This window comes from Paroedura picta, chromosome 14 (genome assembly GCF_049243985.1).
Source record: "Paroedura picta isolate Pp20150507F chromosome 14, Ppicta_v3.0, whole genome shotgun sequence".
NCBI classification, from domain to species: domain Eukaryota; kingdom Metazoa; phylum Chordata; class Lepidosauria; order Squamata; family Gekkonidae; genus Paroedura; species Paroedura picta.
The window spans coordinates 30078065-30102081 of NC_135382.1; the positions used below are offsets into that span (position 1 = coordinate 30078065).

The 24017-nt window shown below is 44.1% G+C and overlaps 1 protein-coding gene across 1 annotated transcript; it reads right to left on the minus strand.

The window, feature by feature from the left end:
- DYNC1LI2 (dynein cytoplasmic 1 light intermediate chain 2) lies at positions 1–23380 on the minus strand. The gene is made up of 13 exons (XM_077309951.1): positions 23224–23380; positions 19299–19372; positions 18651–18767; positions 17220–17450; positions 11180–11343; positions 9607–9700; positions 8992–9127; positions 8579–8690; positions 7626–7685; positions 6496–6537; positions 4412–4529; positions 4073–4189; positions 1–3373 (listed from the first exon to the last, which is right to left on the minus strand). Exons 1-13 carry the CDS (start codon positions 23352–23354, stop codon positions 3267–3269), a joined length of 1503 nt encoding a protein of 500 aa, XP_077166066.1. The 5' UTR covers positions 23355–23380; the 3' UTR covers positions 1–3266.
- Between the last annotated feature and the right edge of the window lie 637 nt (positions 23381–24017).

The following is a 24017-nucleotide window of genomic DNA, read 5'->3' on the forward strand; positions in this document are numbered from 1 at the left end:
CAGTCTTGGTTTGTGTTTATTGAAGCCAGTAATTAAAGACATGTCCTCATTTTTTATTTTTTTTTGTTTTTGCCAGCACTAGAAAGCAAGATTCCACATTGACTGCACCTGGTTAAAGCCATACAACTGGACTAAGGGCTGTGGTGAATACATCTGCAGTCCTCGTAGGAAGTTAAAAACATCAATAAACTTAGTAAGAGAGGAGAGTGAACTTCTTTCATTTACAGCATAGATATGGTTAAGTTCAGTCACTTTCAATGTCATTAAATTAAATAAAATACAACAAGTTCTGTTCAGTTTAACAAATTTTTAAAATGCCAATAAAAAGTGCAAACTTAAAAAAAAAAGAAAAACAAGCAGCATAAACCACAGCATTTTGATGGAGGGCCAATCCTTAATTCTTTGTATTTGCCTTCAAGTTGAATTATTTCTTTAGTTTAAACATGAACAGTAGATGCAGTCACTATACTGTAAATATAAATATAGCTGTGTAAATTTTTTTAACAGTCTACCATAAGAAGTGTAATCCCGAAAACAAAGTTAATTGTATTTAAAAAAACATAAAGGCTGTTTTGCAGTTTGGCCTTTGGTTCCAATGCTTGAGAACACCGGGGGGGGGGGGGGGGATTAACTGTGTAGCTTTCCAAAGTGGCAACCATCACATACCCACATTACTTACAGTTTCCTTTCTTTGCAAAACTAGGAGCATTCACTTGCAACAAGGAAATAGGTTTTTGTTTTGTTTTTTTGAGGGGGAGGGGTTAAACTGAACTTCCATTTAGGTCCAAGCACTATTTTGAACTGGCAAGTGGTATAATTATTGGCTTTTGCTCATTTCCGGGAGATCTAACGTTCATTTTATAAAAATAAAAAAACTTCAGGCGCCACTTGTACACAAAGTGCGTATCGGCTTTAATAACAAAAAAGAAAAGAAAACATAGTTGCGGAGTGAGGCTTGCATCCCAGCTGCATACCATCAGCCAACCTGCTCTTTTCACTGCTGAGATTTCGTTTCCCAAACTGAAAGGAACCTCCCACAAAACCAAAGTTAGCCCTCAGTCACCATATCAGTCATGGCAAGTTATACATATATATGTTACGTATGTATGAAGCTGCCTTATAAGCAAGTTTGACCATCTAGTTCACTATGGTCTTCTCTGAATGACAATGGCTCACCAGGGTCCCAGGCAGAGAATGGCCTTCCTCCGTGAGATCCATTCAACTGCAGATGGCAGAGGTTGAACCTTTTACACATAAAGCAGCTGCCCCAGCACCACTTTGTGGCCCCTCCAAGCAGCAATCTCGCATGAGACCTTGCTACACGCTTCCACATGGCAGAGAAAAGAACCTCAATCCCGGACTCACGGCAGCATCACGAAGATGGGAGGTAAATTTCGTCATCTGAGGAGGTCCCGGGGCTACGCTTCTAACTTGCATCCATCACTTTACGTGCCAAATAGAAAGAGGCAGCAGAACAGTAAACCAGACTCTCTGGCCACAACTTCATTGAAAAATCTAGGCAACTGTGGATGTGAGGTTCCAAAACTTATAAAAAATGTAAAAAATAATAAAATAAAATAACTGGCACATGTAAACATGCTTTTTACGTTAATGCAAGTAAATACTCTTAGCTTTCTAGATAGTGTTAGACAGACTTAAAAACACAAGGAGACCTGACCTCTTTTCAGGAACACACGGTTTGCAATTACATCCAGTACTGTGTTAGTGGTCAATCCATTTGTCAATGTTTAACAATATATATATATATATTTATATAAATATTAGGGGTGTTCTATCCAGAAATAAGATCTTGCATTACACACAAATCCATTATCAATAAAAGTAAACTCTGCATAATTCATACAGGGGGGTATTTTTCTTCCCTTCAGTATGTTGAATACAAACACATTTGATAACATAATGTAAGGTAGTGTTTCTCCGTCAATTATTCCATACAGAAACTCAGCGCCATTTCAGTAACCGTGGGAATCTTCCATAGTACCACTGTTCATGGTGGGCACCGATCCAAAGAGCAACGAGGGATAATCATGAGCCTTCCTTCTAGACTGAATAGGCGACATTGAAGGGGAAAGGCATAGATGTCATGAAGCCATTAAGCTCTATGCTTTATCGATGGGAGCCTACACACATCTATTGTTTACTGGAACAAGATACTTGGAAGTCTACCAGAAACCACCACAGGTTTTCTAAACCTTAAGGCAGAGTTCAGGATTTTTTTTTTCGTTCTGCAGTTTTAACTATGAAAAAAACCCCATGTCTTCCACAAAATATTGCATTATGGGGAACTGATATGTCACCCATTACTTTTAACAGATCAGGTGGTTGGTAGTTAGAGAGAAAAAAATACACACATACACAAGGCAGAAGCTATCAGGGAAAAAAAATAGGGTTTTAAAACTAAACACAACTGTCCAAAATTAGCGCGTTTTAAAATAAAGCCAAACAGAGGCTGTTTGTACTACAGTGCACGAAAGATTCAAGCACCTCCTAAGGACACATCTCACTCTGTGCCAGGCACTTGGTCTAAGCAAGATTCTCCCTGTGTCAGCTAAGACAAAAAGGGCACCCACCTATTTTTTTAAATGCATCTCCTTGTTAAAACTAAAAAAAAAGCAATTTTATATCAGTAATTCCCATGATGCTCAGTGTTTCAGCCTCAAGCACTCTCCAATCATGAAGGCTTTTTGCTTTGTTAAAAAAACAGTGATTATCTGACCTATGTACTCAAACACAGGATTTATTAACACTGGTTTTGTTCCCTCCAGTCTGTCCAAATTTCTGCATCTATTGAGTCTCACATTTCTCCTTTTTTGTAATGCAGCATTTTAGACACCAACATTCCTCTACACCATTCTCTCCAAGTACGTTGCCAATGGCCAACTCCAGCAAATTCAGGGAAAGGGGACTCCGTTTCTTCCTGCGTGCCATTTCAACCAGATTTCCGCATCTCACGTCTCTGTGCTCTTCCTATAAGAACCGCTGCTGCCTCTTGTTCACCACCCCCCAAAAATCAAGAGAATTGCCCTATTGAAACTCTAAAATGGTTACCTTAAAACAGAGGAAATTTATATGCAAATCTTCCTGAATGTGCACTTGATATTCTGGGACAAGTCAATGAAGGTTAAGTTTCATTTCTCCCTGCCCCAAGAAAACTTAATAGCATCTGCCCCAGCAGAGAGCTCCTGGTCTTATCAGATCAATGTACATAGTTATTTGGTCATTTACATATGCGGGTTTAAGCACTATCAAGCTTCGTTCTCTGTCGGAGAGGAATTGGCCGTTACCATCGAGTCTGGCTTGCGAGTCATTCTATCCAGTTCTTCTTGAACGTTCGTCAAAACAGTTTTTTGCCCTAAAAAGTAGCAAGAGAGAAATTAGGTAAAGGTAAAGGTATCCCCTGTGCAAGCACCGAGTCATGTCTGACCCTTGGGGTGACGCCCTCTAGCGTTTTCATGGCAGACTCAATACGGGGTGGTTTGCCAGTGCCTTCCCCAGTCGTGACCGTTTACCCCCCAGCAAGCTGGGTACTCATTTTACCGACCTCGGAAGGATGGAAGGCTGAGTCAACCTTGAGCCGGCTGCTAGGATTGAACTCCCAACCTCATGGGCAAAGCTTTCAGGCGGCTGCCTTACCACTCTGCGCCACAAGAGGCTCAGAGAGAAATTATCTATATGCAAAAAACACTCCACCTAACAGTGAATCTGATCATGTATAGCAGCCATTCTCAATGGTGGTTCCCCATCCAAGCATCGGCTTTCGAGCAGCGGCTTCCAATCTGGCACGCAGAATTTTATTCCCAGCTCCTCCAATTTTTCCTCATCTGTGATTCTTTGTGCCCTTCAAACTTGCACTTGTGTCAACAGTTCAAAACGCTCCCACTCTCAGGTTTCAGAAGAAACCCCTAAGCTTCCTTCACACTTCCAGCATCACATTCAAAGTAAGATCAGGGACACAACACTTACTTTGGCCAAGCATTTATTCATGTCAAAAACTTTCAAGCAAAAGAAATGCACGCGGAAGAAATTGCATGTTCGGCCTTGATAACGCTACCTGATTTTTTGGCTGTACTTTGCACGCCTCCTGCTCCAGGACTCCCAGGAGAGCCGGTCTTTTTACTCAACAGACTGTTGAAGAAGCTGGCCAGCACGCCTTCACTGGCAGCATTATCTAACCAAAAGGAGAAAAATAAGGCTCATATTTGAGTTTGAACATAAATAGGACAGAGCAGAAGCAGCGAAGCATTCTCAAGTCCCACCCACTCCCTGACAAGGATCCCAAATAAATATCTGGCATTTTTAGTTGTACTTGCCCCGTCAGCTGATGAACTCTGCAGTTCTAGAAACAAGGGAGGCTAAACAAAGAGACAAAATATTGAAGTGTGATGCATACTTTTAATAGTTGGATCTGGTTTCTTAACTGATGCTATGGGCGAGGCACTGGGGACGCTGGCAGGACAAGGTCTGCCCTGGGGTCTCGGTGATCCGGAAGGCCCTCTGGCAGGCGATTCCTGTAGAGTGACACAGAAGTTTACAGCCAAGAACACACACACACACCCAAAAATTGCAATCATGCATGAAATATTTGCTCAGGGATTGTCACATGGCATTGGTGAACTTCCCTAGATGAAAGAAGCATGATAAGGGAACATGAAGTGACTTTCTTCTCTATTAAGAAGCAAGAGCCCTCACTTTGGAAAAAACAAAGTACGTGGGCTTGCAAGGGGCTGCTAACATGGGGTCTGATGAATTATAAGGAAAATAAATTTCAGAGTTTTGAACAAACAATCTGGAGCTTGCTTCTGTATGCTCAGAACAGGATCCTCTTCCTGCTGTGCCTCGTTTTCTTTCCCATCTTAAGTTTCCAAATCTCGCAACTCAGCATGACACTTTGCCTCCTCACACCTTAAGCTAGCCCCCCATTTTCACTGACATGGCACTAATTTTTCCAATGGGGAAAGGCAATCAAGTTAACTTCAAAGCATCTATTTAGGGGAGAAATCCCACACATTCAGATTTGGAAATTACATTTGGCTATTACAGTTACCTATACATACACATCCTAAAGATGTCTTATTCAAACCGACCCTGGAGGAGGCAGCCTTTCATTTTAATCTAGAAGTGGCTTTTCCATATCCGTATACTCAATCCCAAAGAAGGGCAATGCCAAAGAATGTTCAAACTACCGCACCATCGCACTAATTTCTCATGCTAGCAAAGTTATGCTCAAAATCCTACAAGCTAGGCTCCAGCAATATGTGGACCGAGAACTTCCAGAAGTACAGGCAGGATTTCGAAGAGGCAGAGGAACTAGAGATCAAATTGCCAACATACGCTGGATCATGGAGAAAGCTAGGGAGTACCAGAAGAACGTCTACTTCTGCTTCATTGACTATGCTAAAGCCTTTGATTGTGTGGAGCACAACAAATTGTGGCAAGTTCTTAAAGAGATGGGAATACCAGAGCATCTTATTTGTCTCTTGAGAAATTTATATGCAGGTCAAGAAGCAACAGTGAGAACTGAACATGGAATCACTGACTGGTTCAAAATTGAGAAAGGAGTTCGGCAAGGCTGTATACTGTCGCCTTGCCTATTTAACTTGTATGCAGAGCACATCATGAGAAATGCGGGATTAGAGGAGTCACAAATTGGGATCAAGATTGCAGGGAGAAATATCAACAACCTCAGATATGCAGATGATACCACTCTAATGGCAGAAAGTGAAGAGGAACTAAAGAGCCTGTTGATGCGGGTGAAGGAGGAGAGTGCCAAAGTTGGCTTGAAACTCAACATCAAGAAAACAAAGATCATGGCATCTGGCCCTCTCAATTCCTGGCAAATAGAAGGGGAAGAAATGGAGATAGTGACAGATTTTATTTTCCTGGGCTCCAAGATCACTGCAGATGGGGACTGCAGCAAAGAAATTAAAAGACGCTTGCTCCTGGGGAGGAAAGCTATGGCAAATCTAGACAGCATCCTAAAAAGCAGAGACATCACCCTGCCAACAAAAGTGCATTTAGTCAAGGCTATGGTCTTCCCAGTTGCAATGTATGGCTGCGAAAGTTGGACCATAAGGAAGGCTGAGCGTCAAAGAATTGAGGCTTTTGAACTCTGGTGCTGGAGAAGACTCTTGCGAGTCCCTTGGACTGCAAGGCGAACAAACCAGTCAGTCCTAGAGGAGATCAGACCTGACTGCTCTTTAGAAGGCCAGATCCTGAAGATGAAACTCAAATATTTTGGCCACCTCATGAGAAGGAAGGACTCCCTGGAGAAGAACCTAATGCTGGGAGAGATCGAGGGCAAAAGAAGAAGGGGACGACAGAGAATGAGGTGGATGGATGGAGTCACTGAAGCAGTAGGTGCAAACTTAAATGGACTCCGGGGAATGGTAGAGGACAGGAAGGCCTGGAGGATCATTGTCCATGGGGTCGCGATGGGTCGGACACGACTTCGCACATAACAACAACAATACTCACAGAAGCCCTTGTAGGTGTAGCTGGCTGCTTGGCAAGGTACGACTGAAAAAGAAATTAATGTTTTTTCTCAGAAAGTTGAAGAACAACAAAAAATGCTCTTTTATGAACTTAAAATTCAACCTCACCACTGAATTCCTAGTCAGTTATTACCAAATGATATCACTAGAGGGCACTGAGACTCAGGAAAAGGATTAGTTGCCTTACTGGGCTGGAAACATTCTTAAGTTTAAGCCACAGAAGAGACCCCCACAGGCCCCAAGTACCAGACTCTGGTGATCATTGGCAAGTCTACACACCATCTCAAAACAGGTCTAACTGGAACTGGAAGAAGAAGAGCTGCTTTTATACCCTGGTTTTCACTACCTGAAGGAGTCCCCAAAGCAGCTTACAAATATCCTTGTCTTCCTTTCCCCACTACAGACATTCTATGAGATAGGTAGGGCTGAGAGAGCTGTAATAGAACTACTCTGCAAGAACAGCTCTAAAAGAACTATGACTAGCCCAAGCTGGTTGCCTGTGGAGGAGGAGGGAATCAAACTCTGTTTTCCAGAACAGAGGCCAGTTGCTCTTAACCATGACCCCATGCTGGTCTCAGACACGACAGCAGGCAATGATCTCCCATGCAATATATATTTTACAGTCTCCATGGACAACTAGAAGTTCCAGACGGTTTTTGAAAAAGATGAAGCCTTTCACCTGATACTAAACTAGTTTTAAATGCTTGATGTACGTGTTCACCCGTGCTATACCTAAGTCATATTTTGGTCCTGTCTAACACTGGAATTTAAAAAATTGAGAGGGAATGCTAAGCCCAAGAGGTGTCTGTTTCCCCACCTCCTGACTGTCCTAGCAGTGGCTAGAGCCAGGGGATCCTCAGCTGAGCTGGAGTCAGGCACTGGGAACAGAGGCCCACATGCTTCCCTCCCTCTCTATGGCAATCCCAGCCCTGCGCTTCTGCCAAAGGATTCATTAGTTAAGGGGAAGGGGCTGTATTTGACTCCCCATGTATTTTGCTTCAGATGATTAAAACAGAAATATTAAAACAGAAAAACAGATACTTGAAAGCGTCCAAGGTTCAGTATAATTCTGAATTATGAAATACTTATGCAATGAATTCTGATTTTTCTTACCTGCTGCTTCATAAGAAACACTTGTTCATCTTCGGCTGCAAGTTCTTTATCATGTACTAGCTGAGGAGAGAAAAAAAGTCCTTTTTGCAAACAGGAAATAGGTATCCAAACTATGAACCCAGGAGAAAGGGTGTGTATACACAATCACACAGCCGCAGTTCATTCCTCTGGGTAGAAAAGGTGTCACAATACAGCCCAAATGTTCCCCACCAGGGGAATAATGCCCCATTCTACTTGTATTCAAATGTCAATATTTTAAACAGTGTGCTAATCCACCAATTCTCGATTTCTGTGTGTTTGCCTCCTGGATGGGACTGCTAGGATGTAGGCAAGCATCTTCTTAGAATCCTGGCCAATCCATGACAGAATAAGTACTACAAGATCTTTTCACCATCAGCCTCAGCAGGAATCTTACTGCCTGTTCAAGAATTTTGGAAGACAATTGTTTTACGCAATGCTTTGGCATGGCTAAAACAGGGCAGCTCTTCTGCCCATATTCTGCATACAGCACAGAAGAGTTTCTGGAGTTGTCCTGTTGTGTGGCAAGAAACTGAACTGCATAATTGATCTGTTCCTTCCCCACCCCGTAATCCTACAAAACATGTCTATCACAGATCAAGAGGCATACGCTTTCTAAAAATCTGCAATAATACCATCTGCCTTCAGTGAGCCTGCCTCGTGGCATCCGCCAAAGCAACTGCGACAGCAGTCCTGGAGGATGAGGATATTAGGCCACTTCAGAGAGTCAAATTGACTATCTAATGTTTGTGGCGTGGAAGAACCTGGAACAAAAACTCATAGCAGCAGGGCCAGTTCCAGGTTTTGGGGTACCCCTGAGCATGGGGAAGACCTGGGCCCCAGCAGCTGCCCCTCCTCAGAGTATGCCAATGCCAGCCAAGCCTAGCAGCCCTATGGTCAGAGACAAAAACAAGCGGGTTTTATGCCTACTGTACCTTTCTTACTGGTGGTTTTACAATGAAGTCTTCATACGCGTCTTCAGGTTTCACTGTTGTAAAGTTTTCATGCAGAATGCCAATTTTCTTTTCATTGTCCCAGCCAGCAGGTCTGGAGAAATAGTAACATTCAGGTAGGTGAATCTTTTTAATGAAGTACAGCATCAGGATGTTGGGCATAGATACAGTATTTCTGAAGTCCCTATTTTGCTTTCCCTTTGTCATCGCATCAGAGAAAAATACAGGTCTCTTTTAAAGATAACTGGGATGTAAATCTTCTGATCTTATTTTTGCTGTATATACAGGAATTTTTCATATCCATTCACAGTTGAAGTGGGTTTGCAAGCCTTCATGCAAATAAATGTAATAAGACAACATTTCAGCACCACCCCTTACCCAGTCCTTTCACTTACATGAAAACTGCGTCCTTTTCTACCACTAAGGCAGGTGTGGTAAAGTGAAAACTGTATGTTTTATGTACAATGTATTTATACAGCAAGTCGAGGTTCTTTTCCTCCTTAACTGATGTATAAATCAAGGCTGCGCCATCTATTTATTTGGTTTAAGGAAAACTTTAGGAGCACAGGACGAAAATAAAATTGAAATACCTCTCTTAAAACGACTGTCTCGCTTTTTTTTTAAGGGTACATTTTTCACAAATTCAGCAGTAAATTCAAGCATGATGATGGGGTGGGCCCAGTGTAAAATGTTTCCAAAATTAAACATTTCAATATCTAATAAAGGGCAATTCAAAGCAGGCATGGGGGGAGGCCGCAACAGGGAGAAAATTTCAAAGACCAGAGAGAGGGAAAGGGAGAGACTGCAAGGCCCAGGGAAATATCGGACTTTACTTTCTCCTTCCATACACATTAAGCTACTGACTGACTGGGGTGGGGAATACAGGGGGGGGGGCAGCCCAAGTTGCCAAAGACCACAGAAACCTGGGGTGCCACGTGAGGCCAAAGAGAGGAAGTGATTCAGCTTCCCCACTTTTCAGTTCTGCCACTTTTCAAGCAGGAAGAGGATACACTGTAAGCAGAATCTGCGAATGTGGGACTGAATAAAGTCAAACTGTTCTTCTCGGTAGTCATGTTCCTTCTCTAATATACTCACTGCATCACACTGAAAAAGAAGCACAAAAGAAACCTTAAGATTTCCAGAAGCCCAATGCACAAAAGGTGTGTGGAACACATATAAGGGAGTGGGGTATGCTTAAAACCAGTGTTTCAGACCATTAAGGAAAATATACATATATGCATTTCATAAACCATTAAGAGATGCTACAAAACCCGAAGCTGGGCAAGCAAGATCATCTATCCTTAAAATATCACACAGAAGCCTTCATTTGAATTTCACAGATGTCACATATTCCTTGATACTTTTGCTTTGAAGAAAATTCAAGGGCATTTAATTCACACATCTGTGCTTCGGAACATGAAAGCCTTACTTCCAGTTTGCCTCGCACCACAGTTTTTGACTTTAAAAAGAATATACAGTAGAAACCGAGATACATTATATTCAATTTTATTTGGAAATACTTTTATGAAAGTTAAGATCAAGAATTGGGTCAGGGATTGTGTTTCCTGCTCTGTTTGGACATGCTAGTTAAAATCCAAAGGATGCTGCATAACGCAAGCTTTAATAAATACATATCCTTTTAAAATGGAGGAGGGCAAAAGTCTGAAAAGGTCTATTACGATCACAAGAAATCTACAGAGATGTTGTATGTGCCACTAAAAATTAGGTAAGGCCAAACAAAAGAATTAGAAATTGTGTAGCCCATGTTTTCAAGAGCAGCAAAATATATTTGTTAGAAATTGAAGACTTTCCAGTTTTCATAGCACATCAACAATTTTTTTAAAATTGTTGGAAATAACTGTTTGCAAGCTGCTTCCATCCCCACCACAGCCATAACAATGTGTCATCAATGTGCAAGACTCTTTGTGGGTAGGCTAGGCCTGGATTGAACACAGAGTGAAATATTAGGTCAGAAATTGGACTCTGACACTTTATACTGCAGGGAGGGCAGTTCACTACAGTTCTGAACAAACCTTTGTATCTTAACACTCCATGCTAGCTCACAGGAGCCCCTCCATCTGGCTCGCTGTTCAGGTTTTCTATTTACAAGTTTTTAACAGAGGGGGAACATTCCAAAGTGGGACCCTCCACCTGTATTCTGAAGGGATCCTGTTCACCCTACCATCGTAATCTCTGCCACTTCAGCACCACCTCATCCTCGGCGCCTGCAGACCAGACTTTAGAAACTCATTTGCCCAACAGCTTCTAAGCTGTTCTTTGCGAAGCACTCGGTGATTAAAACATAACCTGCCCCAGTTTACAGTCTTCTAAAATTCTACACAGGGAAGATAAAGGAAAGGCCAGGAGAGACAGCAGGAAAAAAATTAAAGGAAGAGTGTCAATTTATGATAATACATTCTTAGACTTGGCTGCAGAAGAAAATGAAATCTCAAGGACTGCCAGTGATCATACCCACTATAGTACAATCCCCACATAAACTTGGGAGTCCCTCCCCAGGTAAAAATGTACACTCCAGTGTGCTAAAAACACACACACAACACACATCCTTGCAATTAAGCTCACCTTTGTGCAAACAACTATCACAGGAATTCCAAGGTTGTGGGTCAGCACGTTGTCCCCAAGTGGTAAAGTAACATTTTCGTCATCTTGGCCCGATGGGCCTCTTCTCTGTGGTGACCCCTGATAGCCTTCCTCAGGCTCTACGTACTCCTGAAACGCCTTCACAACTATGGAAGCAAAATGATATAACAAAATTGCTTAGAGTGATAAGCAAAACTTTTAGATCAGAGGAAGAAAGAATCAAACCTAGAATTTAAAATTATGAATGACAGATTATTGTAACCACCACCTATTCAAATGGCTGCAAGGAGGATCTTCTGTATGCTTCTGCTGGGGAGCCCATCTCTACTAAACCATCCAAGAACATCCTTGTCACAAAATAGCGATCCCCGTTCTCCAGCAAAATGCAACTTTTAAGATGTTTTCATTTGTGTTGCCCCTGCTTGGAGACTTCTGGTCTATTGCATTTTACAGCTTCCAGACATAACAGGAACTAAAACATGTGGTTAAAAGAACTATCAGGTTGCAGCCAATTTATGGTGATCCCACAGGGTTTTCAGAGTAGGAGACAAGCAGGGGTGATTTAGCTTTGCAGCCTCTGCAGAGCAACTCCGGAAATCCCCTGGGGTTCTCCCATGCAAGAACTACCCAGGGATGGCCCTGCTTAGCTTTCAAGATCTGATGAGCTCTAGCTATCCAGGCCAACCAGGTCAAGGCAAACTAAACATTCAATCCCTGTGTCTAGCTTGGAGCCCACACACAGAGGACCCAAATGCAGAAGCAGTAGCAGTGGGGAGTCCAGAAACTGAAAACTGCCCCGTGTCATTGCTGCTGTTTCCCCTCCTCCATGATCTTCAAGAGAGCCAAATCTAGCAGAGAAGAGCCCACGCCAGTAGACTGGCCGAGCTAAATAGGTACCACATGACCATGCTCCATGGAGCTATATTTACCCTCTTCTACAGTGGAAACGTACGAAACACTGCTGAAAGCTTGCAAGAGTATTATTATTTAAGGGCAGGCCTCCACAAAACATCCAGGGTCAGTGGGCACCTATACTGAAACAGGCAGGAGATAGAGCCAAGGGCCTGTACCCACCCTTGGACTGCAGCTAAGAGACACGCTGGATCTCAGTGTGGGGCAGAATTCAGACCAGAAGGCAAAACATCTTTTGGGTCAACCCCTCCCAAGTGCTGCTGCAACCCTCTAAACCAGACTTTTTCAATCTTCTGACCACGCAGGACCCCCTGAAATATTTTTCAGGCTTTGAGGAATCCCAGAAGGGGTGACAACGTAAAAGTAAGATGCAGGAGCCAGCCAATCCATCCATCAATCATTTAACATTTCCACTGCGGAGAAAATGACTAGGCCTGTAGAGCAACGGAAAGTAGGCTCCATCCGAACTTCTGGGAAAGGCCGCAGAACCCCTGGGGAGTTCTTGCAGAGTCCCAGGGTTTCCCGGAGCCCTGGTTGGGAATACCTGCTCTAGACTTTCGACTAAGATACTGGCAGAACCTCACAAGAGATGCTGACAGAATCCCACAAGAGGTTCTGCCCCTTCTACGAGGGATTCTTCTGACAGTTCTCCCACTAGAATGAGGGAAGAATGCAGGCCTAGTCTCTGTTCACAGAATTCATTTGTTCATTAATAGCCCACCTTTCTCACTGAGAATCAAGGCAAATCACTCAATGTAAAACAGATCCATCCATCAGTACAAGATACCAGCAAACAGCGTGAGATCAGGATTAGAGAATTAGAAAACAATGCAAGCAAACAAACAAGAAAAACCAGCACAGGATGTGGCTAATTTACAGCAACTGAGAGCCCACCTCTCTCTCTTATTGGAAACTGTATAAATATTGAGGCAAGGAGACTTTGTCCATAAGTACAGGCCTCCAAAGTCATCTGTCTCTTACTAGTACAAACCAGTTTAGGTGCATTTTTTAGCCGGGGAGAGCGCATTAAGTTTTCTGTGGGTACCAAGGAGCTATCTATAGCAAATACAACCTCGAGGATGTTCTGTGTATGTGCCTACATTACGGGGAACGCAATTTTACAGGATAGCTAGACTGCCTACACAAAACACACATTACTACTTCCCTCTTGGGAAACTACCAGTATTTAGCAGTAATCCAGCAGCCTCCTCATCACCCCTCCCCAAACATCTGCTGTGGATTTATCAGCTATTTCCCAGGTTCCTTCTCCATACTAGCTGTGGATGCAGCCAAAGCTAAGGCTAACCAAACAGGCTTGTCTTGAAGGCAGCAACCTAAAAAGCTGCTTTCCTGTCTCCTTGCCCCCCCCCCAATTAATGAATAATTTCCCTGCTGTCCCAACTAGATCAGCAACAGTGTAAATCATTCGCTGGCAGGGGCTCATGGGAATTGTAGTCCATGGACATCTGGAGGGCCGCAGTTTGACTACCCCTGGTGTCAATTGTTCCAGAAATTGTTCCAGCCCCCAAATGGCAGCAACCCTTTGGCCATTTAAAAGGACATTACTGAAAGGAGTCTCCTAGAGACAGCAAAGCATGCAGCCCCTGCCGCAAGCTTCTCTTGCAGTAAACTTGTGTTAATCTAAGAGGCTGCTGGAGGTCGGGGGGGGGGGGACAGGCCTTGACATCGCCGGTGATGCTGTGCCTTCCTGGCATTTTCCGGCCATTGACTTCACAGTCCCCATTTTGGTACACACGCGCAGACACCACGAGAGCTGCCTGAAATGCTTCGGACTCCCCCGTCGCAGAAATAGGAAGGCTATTTTGCCCAAGCCCAGAGGCAGGCACTGAGTTTTCGTCCTTTCTCTCACGCGGCAAGTATGGAATGACGCAATCCCCCCCTCCCAGCAGAAACAAGACTTCTCAGGAGAAGAAAGGGAGCGTTCTTAGCCACTGAATGGGACATTCTCTTTGTGGGCATGATAAAGCCACATGATAGAGCTGTGGAAGTCATTAAGTATTTTGTCCTAACTTTAAATTTAGCCCCACAGAAGAGCTGATGCCCGAGGTGTTCAAAGCAGCAGGCTGCTCCTGCCAGATTGGATTTAATGGCAAAAGAGGGAAGTGTCAAGAATCAGGGAGAGAAAGAAGTGATTGTTTTTCCCCAGTGGTGCTCACTGGTGGTGGAGCACAAAAGCATGGCTCTTTCAGGAAAGCCACAGCAAAGAGCAAGTCAGCTTTTAGAGATAAGAACATTCTGGTGAGACAGAAGATACCAGGAGCCTCAGCAGGGGAACATGCACTTAGGCACCATCACCTCCTCAGCTGAACTACCATTTACTAATATGAAGCTGTCTCATCCAGTTAGATCACTGAGCCAGCAAGGCCCACGATGGCCTACTCAGACTGCCAGAGACTCTCCATAGTTTCGGGCAGAGGTCTTTCGTATCAATTGCTATCTGGTCCTTTTGGCTGGAGATGCTGGTGTTGAATTTGGGACCTTCAGCATGCAAAGAAGGCTCTTCCACTGAGGCACAATCCCTCCTCATGCAAATGCTGGATCAAAAGTTTTATGTCAACACGGTTCAGTTTGCTGATGTTTTTATAAAGACTATTCAGTTTCTTCATGTGATCACTGACCATGCCAGGCCGCAAGAGAGTACCTGTTGAACACCTACTGACAAATAGCTTATGACTTTTAAGCTCTTCTGATGAACTCTGTATGTTTTGTCCTTGAAATCCACACTAGCAGTTAATGCTGCAAAAAGGGATTGGTTTCATATATTCCACCATCTGCCCTTGATTTCAGTGCCTCTGGCTTTAGGTACCATGGCCTGTCTATTTCCAGTGCCTGTTTTTAAAGAAAGTATGCCTGACACTCACAAAGGAGAGATCAGTTACTTAAAAATGCCATCACTCGTATCAGATGTCCCTGGCAATTCTGGCCCACCTTTATCCAGTTTCTCTGCAATGCCTGATATTGCCCGAATAACCATCCTGCTTCATCAATACCAGGTACACAACTGGAGAGGGTGTTCCTCATATTTGCTCAAGTCAAACAACGCTGTTATTTGTTTTCAGTGTTGGCTAAACCGTAACTCAAATGTATATTCCCTTGTGTTTTTTCTTGAGGATTGTGTATTGGTAGGTTTATTCTCTGCTTCGGACCGTTTTTCTGCAGGAAAGACTAGCGCGCTACACTAATATTTAACGTCAAACGTAGCAAGAGCTGCCTCCAACGAAGCACAAGAAATACCAGGAAGCAAGCTGTTATGTACCCAGAAAGCATTTAGCAAAGGGCACTGACAAACTATTTAAACATTTCATGAATAGAACAGAATAAATTAGTGCACTGCGCAATGTTAAAATTCTCTTCCCAACAGTTCAAAATAAGTCAATAGTGTAATGAATGCAAGGCTGTATTAGCAAGCCATGCAGAAGTACCTTCTGCCTACAAGGTTTCCCCAGCTTTTCCCACCCACCCCCCTTTTCCACTTCCTATGCTGCATTGGACATTGTTCTATATAGTTCCCCTGCCCTCTGAAAGGGTTTTTTTAGGGTCAAAGGCCCTATTCCCTAAGCCAAACTTTCTCAACCGGGGTTTCGTGAAACCCAAGGGTTGTGTGAATGGGTGGGAGTTAATTTTTATATACTTTCTGGGGTTTCTTGAAGCCTGACGAATATTTCAGGGGCTTCCCAACGGTAAAAAAAGTTAAGGAAGGCTGGAATGATTCCTGTGGTCCCAGCAGCAGGTCAGACATAACAAGGAACTGAATATGCACTTGCCAGTGGGCAGAACGAAGGGGATAACACCTTCCCCATAGAAAACACAGAACAGCTAGAACCACAGCCAATAAGCAAATGAGCCTTTGCCAGGAAAGGAATGTCAAACACAAACTCTGCTATGGTTTGGTCACTTGCCACAGATCTCCAAGATTCACTTAGCAACATCAGCTTCTGAAGACTTTTTGCAAGCCAAGTAAATAATTAGTCCAGGTCCTGGCACAGCCCTCGGGTGCTGCATTCAGCAGCTCTTAGGTGACATTTTGAGAATGAGTCTTTGATGCCCTCGGGCTGACATGTGCAACTTGGCTTAATCCAGATTTGTGGGCAAAGAAACATGACTACTGTGGTTGGTGTCAAAACAAAACATCTTCAACTCCCAAGACATCAGGAGCCCAAGACCTTCCACGGATCCGTCTCGCAACAACCAACGTTATTCTCTTCTTACACTGGAAAGAAGCCAGAGTGTCTTCCTGCCACGATAAATTTTATTTGTTTGACCATGAATACATATCTATACTCTCTCCAAAGTTTCTATGCATTTCTAAGTCCACAGTCCTCTTAGTGCAAAAATAAGGAGCAGATCTTTTTTTTTAAAGAAAAGGATGCCAAATTTTGTATTGTCCACAAATCCCTCGCCCACTGAAGCATTCATTTATTTTCCTCATTTATATCCCACCTGTCTCCACAATGCCGAACCAACAAAGCTTACATAGTTCTCTCTTCCACTTTATTCCCAGGCAGACCTGCAAGTGAGACAAGGCTAACCATATATACCTGGCCAAGATCACTCTGTGAGTTTCCAGGGCAGAGCAGGTATTCGAATTGAGGCCTCCCAGATCCATGCCCAGCTCTCTTAACCACTACATCATACTGGCTCAGAATCTGTATCTCCAGCCGTCATATTTTGTCTTACCCAAAATATGGGTTCGGTTAATGTTACCGATTTGCTTAAGTTTGAAACAAGAGACATCCTGCCATAATGAGACGCTATGTATCTAATCTGCTCACATACAGAATATATAATGTTCAGTGTAAACCGCCCAGAGCTGCAAAGGAATGGGCGGTATACAAATCTAAATAAATAAATAAAATAAAGAAAATATATGGGAAAGTATCCTTCCTCATTAAATAACCAATCCTCTATTAAGGTAACAACACATTAAAGTTTTATTGAAAAGTTGGCTACACTTCCTGGACAAGCTGGTCTACTTTATCAAGACTTGCTTTTCTGATCTTCTCGATCCCTCCCAGGCACAATCGCACACAGGCCGCAAAGTGGGTTTTTGCTAGCACTGGGGCAACAGTTTCCTCACCACCGTACTTACATTGCTGTTCCATCTCTCTCATCTCTTCAGGGGGGAGTTTCAACTTATCAATATGTTCTCGCAAGACGCTGGCCCATTTTTGTAAAGATTCCATAATAGTCCATGGTCTCGACATGTCCGCCACAAAGATTACCAGGGTCTCTTGCAACGATTCGGGTGAAACAGCAAACTTTAGGAGCCCTTTATGGTACAAGTCCCCATCAAGAATCCAGACATTGCAGCGGGTCTGATCTAAAAAAAGAAAAAGGAATGTATCTTCGTATTAGCAGATCCTTTTCCGCATGCTTGCTACCTTTTCTCCAAAGTTCAACCAGCCATCAGCAGGACAAAGAAAACTAAAATCATCATATGTTCCACATGGACTATGATTAATACTCATGCCTTATAAGCTCAAAACAGCAGGGATGTATTTCTATAATAAGCAACAAAACATTCCAGTAGACTTTACATCTACAGGAAACATTTCAGCCTAATTTGCTACACAGAGGTTAAGAACTGATTTGTTTTTTGACTCGTATGCTGAACAGAGGATGGGAGCTTAGAACTCTGGTAATATTGCCATATTTTAATGTATTAAGTGCATTTTAGGGGCTTGTATGGTATTTTTATTGTTTTATATTGTAAATCACTATGAGACAATTTGTGAGTGCTGGTATATAAATCTAAAAATAAATAAATAAATGGACAGCAAAGAAGCATCAGCAAAAACCACAAGTGAAACACCAGTCTTTTCTATGACCACTAGCATCCCCTGTTTAAATCTCCCTCCCAGCCTACTCCACCTCACCAGAATGTAGTGAGAAGATGACAGGAGGTGGGAACCCTACAAATATCACCATGAGCACCAGTAGAGTTGGGGTGGGGGAAAAGAAGTGAGAGCAATAGATGACATAATTAGTGACACTGAGGGAAGTAAGGACAAGGAAAAGATTAGTCAGTTTACACCAGAGGTGGCCAAACATTTGGCCATGCTGGCAGGGGTTCATGGTAGCTGTAGTCCATGGACATCTGGAGAGCCAGTTTGGCCAGCCCTGGTCTACAATCTCTCTCTTGCTAACTGCAGTCATTTATCCATACGTAGGGAAAAGAGTCATCCAATTGTGACTGATCCATACCTAGGAGTAAGCCCCACTGAATACAACTGGACTTCCTTCCAGTTAAACCGTACAGAGGATCAAAAAGCATAACATGGGCAGGCATAAGAGCCAGTGTGACCAATGTTCAAATCCCTGCTGGCCCAGAAATCTCACTGGGTAAACCTGGCCAGCCAATCATTGTTAGCCACCCTTCCCCATTAGACGGGAAAAGGCAAACTTCATAAGAAGAAAAAACAGCATAAAAACAGGAGACTTCAGCATCATCTATGAAGCTAGGCAGAGGCAGCCTGCTTAATCACAACAAACGTAATACAATTAAAAACAAATTCTTTACCATCTCGGTCCTCATCATGAATGTTCAGGTATAGGTATTCCAGCCCTCTTCCCTTCTTGCCATGTTCAGCTCCTTGAATTTTAGTCATTAGTGTGGTTTTGCCTGAACCATCGTCACCTGCCAATAAATTTGCAGGGCAAATAATAATCAGAAAACATACCTCTGGCATGAAACAGACCCGTCTTTCAACGCAGGGTTTAAATGATCTTCTGTGGATGCTGGAAAAGTATCTAATTTGTTCTGTCATTTTTAAAGGGCAGCAAAATAAAGCAGCAGCCTCATTATAAATATCTCTGAGTCACAATTTTCAGCGTCAAAACCAATGTTACTCAAAGTAAAACTGATTAACCTTCCATTTTACTCCACAAAAAGAATGCCGTATTCTCATTTATAAAAAAATTACTTTGCAGGGCACTCGTTCAACTTACTTTTGAAAACATTTAATGACCACATACGTTTATGGAAGTAAGTTAGGCTTAAGATATAGGTTACCAAAACAAAAGCCAGGTTAATAGGCTATAACATGAATCCACAATGGGTTCTTGCAAGTTATATGACTGGTCTATCACTTGAAAGCTTTCCAATAAAAAAAGAAAAGCATCCCAAGATCTTAGTTTTCCTATCTCCTTACTACTCACTAATACTTACCGAAAACAAGAATATTTTTGCCAGATGGTAGTTTAGACCTCGATCGAGTAGAAACTTCACTCAGTATTGAAAACCTAAACGAAAAAAAAAATTCTTATTAACTTGACTGAGACAAAGTATAAAAAAGGTGAAACCAAGCAATAGCTAAATGCCTTTTCTGTATAAAAAGAACTTACATACAGCCAAATTTGACTTCAAATTGAGCTGTTTACCTCTTAATATTTCAGGCTCACTAAAAATAATCTGCTTTACAGTGACATCCAAATATGAAAGTCTTAATACCTATGCTCACTCTACTGGACTGAAATGAGATGAAAGCACAGCAGGGGGGAATATGACACTACTCAGATCACAGTCATATTATGGTACATCCCTAACTGACTGACAAGTCATCAAAGATGTGTGAAGAGCCAAGCACACACCCTCCCATATACCTCAGCAGGATCTGCTGCTGGCCCCACCCTCTTATACTTTAGTTTAATGCCCTATAAAACTATCTGCGGCTCAGCCATCATGCTCTGAATAGGAATGACTCTCCTAGCCAAACAAGAATCGTATTTACTTTTCATCTCACGAAGTAACACCACTTTGCCCAACAGCTACCAGCTCTTTCTGCAAAGTCCTAAGAACTCAAGTCTTTAACACAAGTGATAGTCTGCCTCCAAATGTCTACAGAGAGCCAAATAGAAATCCATTGATTTTACTATCCTCCTTACCCTCTGCTTATCTAAGCAGCTGCAAGGCAGGTAAAACTGTAAGATACAAAGTTCCCAATTAGATAACAACGTTCACTTGCAATCAAATTTGTTTTTTTATAGCAAGCACTTACTATGCATACTTGTTTTAAAGCGGCATGAATTACAACACCGGAGGCTTGATTTAAATCAACGCACCCTGTTTTTGGGCTTTCTATGGTTAGGAGCACCACCAGTGCTGGAACAGGGCCAGCCAGTGCTTTGCATTCCATTTAGAAACCTCAGAAGCTTAAATTAGGTGGATTTTAAAAGCCTCTGCAGGACTGTAGACATTCTATTGCCTAGAAGGTGTTTTGGGAAACCGGATCCTCCGCAAAATTCTGCTACCGTGAGGAAAGATGATATTTTCATTGTTAAATTCTTCTGCACTACTTTGCTGAGATGGCACTGGTACACATTCAGAACTATTCTACTCGGACAGGCACCTAGCTTAACACTTAAAAGTATAGTACCAGAAAGCCAGAAATAAATTCTTCGAAATGCAAGATTTGATTCTCAACGTCACATCATACCACCTTGCTAAATGGGTGAGAACTATGGCTTTGAACAGTTTTTTAAAACAGTATTAAAGAAAAACAATATCCAGCCATTCTAAAGGGGATTTGCAGCTTGTTCACAGGTTTTTGGACATATTACTAATGGTAAACCAATTTACGTTGGAAGACACATACAGGCATTTTTGTGTGAAAGACAAATTCCTAACCATTTGAAAGCCGTATTAGCTTTTAATTTCTTCTTGCTTAATTCCTCTGAAAATTGGATGCCTTTGACATAAATTCTGGACCTTCTAGAACACAGAAATTGCACTGAAAGATCCATTATCAAGTTATATGGCCAAATGCAGACCCAATGCACCTAAGGACTCAAATGTTGTGTTTAGAAGCAGGAAAATAATATTTGCAACTCTGACTCAGGATCCATATATATGCATAAAACCAATGATCATTGCTGATAAGGAATACCCAAATTATCTTTGTCTTTAGTGGTCAGACACGGTTTCTCCCAGGAGGTAGTTCTGAGAGCTGCAATGTCACCTGGCCCACAGCAATAAAACTTTCCCTAGAGATAACCAGGCCATGGGCAGTGGCTTCAGACACTCCCCCCCCCCCCGGAGAAAGTAATGTCAAAAGGGGAGATGCGCTAGTGTTGACTTTCTGTACAGACAAATCCACTCCCCACCCCTTTCCCACAGATGAGGTATGAGTAGCTTCAATTCTGGAAATAGCCTTCTATGCCTCCCTGTGTAATTATTGTGGACAACCATGATGCAGTCTAAAGGCTCACAAGATAAGTTTAATCACTTAGCACAAAAAATATTTCTGTGATGAGAGCGGCAAACAAGAGGAGCGCAAAAGGGACAACCCAAGCAGTGTAGAAACTGCTGTGATGCAAATTCAGAGTCAATTCCTGCTCCCCACCCCCTGCAACTTTATCCCATCTTGTGATGCAAGAGAGGAAGAAACCTCAGAACAGTTCAGGTGCAAGGAATGCTAAGTCAAAAGAACACATTAAACGTCAATCGGTTGAAAGCATGTTTCCACTAAGAGGAAAACCTCACTTTTACAATAGGACCCAGCTCCTCACATCTAGTCACACAACACTCCTGACAATGACAGATCTCTCAGTTTCAGGAGACAGGATAAGGACAGCGCTTCAGATTTCACACAGGCATACCATTGCTGGGCAGAACAGCAGCAGCAGCAGCAATTCTACCCGCAGCTGAACATTTGCTTGAATTGAACCGAGAAGCATGACCAGAGGAAATGTTACCGAGGATTTTTATACATCTTATCCTAGTTTCCCAGACTACCATCATTTGAAACCCTCAGGCACTCACAATTGATCCGTTTCCTGCTGACAACCTTATTTTTTGCTCTAACCTTCCATCACGGAAATCACATTCTGATCGGCAGCAGCTCACCAAGGGTCTTTCCCATCACTGCTTCCTGGTTATTTTAGCTGGAGATCGAAGCTTAAGTCTGCATGCCTGCAAAACAGATGCTCTACCACAGAGCCACGGCCCCTCCCTTTCAACAGAAGGCTGCCACACGGCTATCAAGATCAGTATTGGCTATCAAGATCAGTACTGTCTACTCCGACTGACTGGCGACTCTTCTCAAGTGGAGAGCTTTCACAGTATCTACTCCCTGATCATTTCAGCTGAAGATGCCAGGGCTCGCCCGCATGCAAAGCAAAAGCTCTACCCTGTACCTATGAGACTGTCATATTCTGAGTCACACCATCAGCCTATTAAGGTGAGTCCTGCCTCCTCAGAGAGGCAGTGGCTGCCTAGGGTCTCACTCTGACATCTTCCACATCACTTGTTACTTGAGCCTGGGGCCTTCAGCATGCAAGATGGGCACCCTCCTCCTGAACCACAGCCCCACCCCCTTATTCTTCCAGTTCATTTTCAAAACGTAATTTCTCTACAGATCAATATTGTGTTCTTAGCATATTTTTTGCATTACCACCCGCCCTCCAACAGGCACAGATGGTGCATATTGTGCTTCCTTCCTTTTTAACATCACATTCCTGTGCAGGAGTTATGACTGTGAGAGCATCAAAGGGCCAAGGTTTCTCAGGGTGCTTCACCGCCCAGTGTGGCGATTTGAAACTGGGTCTCCCAAATCCTACTCTAACACTGCAGGTGCAATCTTAAGCGCCCCCACTCCCAGTGAGACCCCCAGGAGGATGCCTTCCGGGCTGCAGCCTGCCACGACACTGCCTCTCAAATGAGCGCATCGCGTTTTTAAAAACCAGGGCCCTGGAGCAGAGGGGACGAGCGCTTCTTGCGATACCCCGGGGCTTCCATTCAGGGGAAGAGAGGAAAGGGGATGCTCGCCCTCGGGCAAAGCGGATCCCGCCTCTGCGGCTGCCCGCAGGACGCGTCCCTCCCTGCAAGGGGAAGAGCGATGCAAGGAGGACGGGAGAGCCCATCCCTCCATCCCTCGCCTGCCGGCTCCCTGAACCCCGCCCGGGGCCGAAGGCGGCTGAGCCCGGCCCGACTCCCCCCACCACCACGCAGGGGCTTCTGCAGGCGGCCTGGGCGCCTCTCGCCTGCTGCCCCCCCCCCCCCCCGACAATGGCTGGCCCCACAGCCCCCTCGAGAGGCAGCGACGCCGGGGCTCCATGCTGGCGCGGCTGCACGGGGGGCCGGCGCGGTGGCTCACCAGAGGCTCTGGCCTTCCTCCTCCTCGCTGGGGAACTCGGCAGGCGCGGGCCCGTCCGGCCCCAGCAGCTTCTTCTCCGCCAGCACCGGCGCCATCTTGCCAACAGCCGCCGCCACAAAGAGTGACCTCATCCGCCCAGGCCCCGCCAAAAGGACCCCGCCTTTTCCCCACCGGCTCGGCCGAGGACCCCGCGCGCCCTTGGCTCTGCCGGGGAGCAGGCGCTCCAACGAAAGTCATTTTTCTCCTTCCAAAACCCAGCCGCTGCTTCTTGCTCAATCCAGCGTCCGTTTCGGTCGCAGCACAACGGCCTCTCCGAGGCGGAAATTCGGTGTGCCAAGAGTGCGAGGCGTCCTTTCCAATCAGGCGTCGCCGCGGACACCTAATCAGCCGGCTCCCTATTCCGGACGATGAGTTCAAGATTTTCAGGGCCGCCGCCCAGGATTTGTGCGGAAGAGGGGCCCCTAGCGGCGAGAGCGAGCATTGCCTGTTTTTATTGGCGACGCCCCGTAGTGGGAAGTGAGACGCGGCGCGGTGGAAGGAGAGCTGAGCTGCGGAACCAGTTCGGCGTCGTGCCCTTGGCCGCAACTGGAGCAGAAAGTGGCACGAGCAAAAGGGCTTGCACAAGCGGCGTCATGGGAAAAGCAACGCTCAGAAGCTGAACACACAGAAGGCCGTCTGAACTACAATACTTTCCCCCCACCTACCCCACCCCACCATCTACTGCGACACGAGAAGGGGCTGAAAAGGGGTTTTGGCCATGCAGTTGCCTGGAGGAGCTCCGCATAGGATTGCCA

Excerpts from the sequence above, each read along its gene's own strand:
- DYNC1LI2 (XM_077309951.1), bottom strand. The coding sequence starts at position 23,354 with ATGAGGTCACTCTTTGTGGCGGCGGCTGTTGGCAAGATGGCGCCGGTG. Across the intron at positions 18,768-19,298 it reads CAAAAATATTCTTGTTTTCG|GTGACGATGGTTCAGGCAAA; the intron begins GTAAGTATTAGT and ends ATTTATTGGCAG. Across the intron at positions 8,691-8,991 it reads GAAAAGGACGCAGTTTTCAT|ACCTGCTGGCTGGGACAATG; the intron begins GTAAGTGAAAGG and ends CTATTTCTCCAG.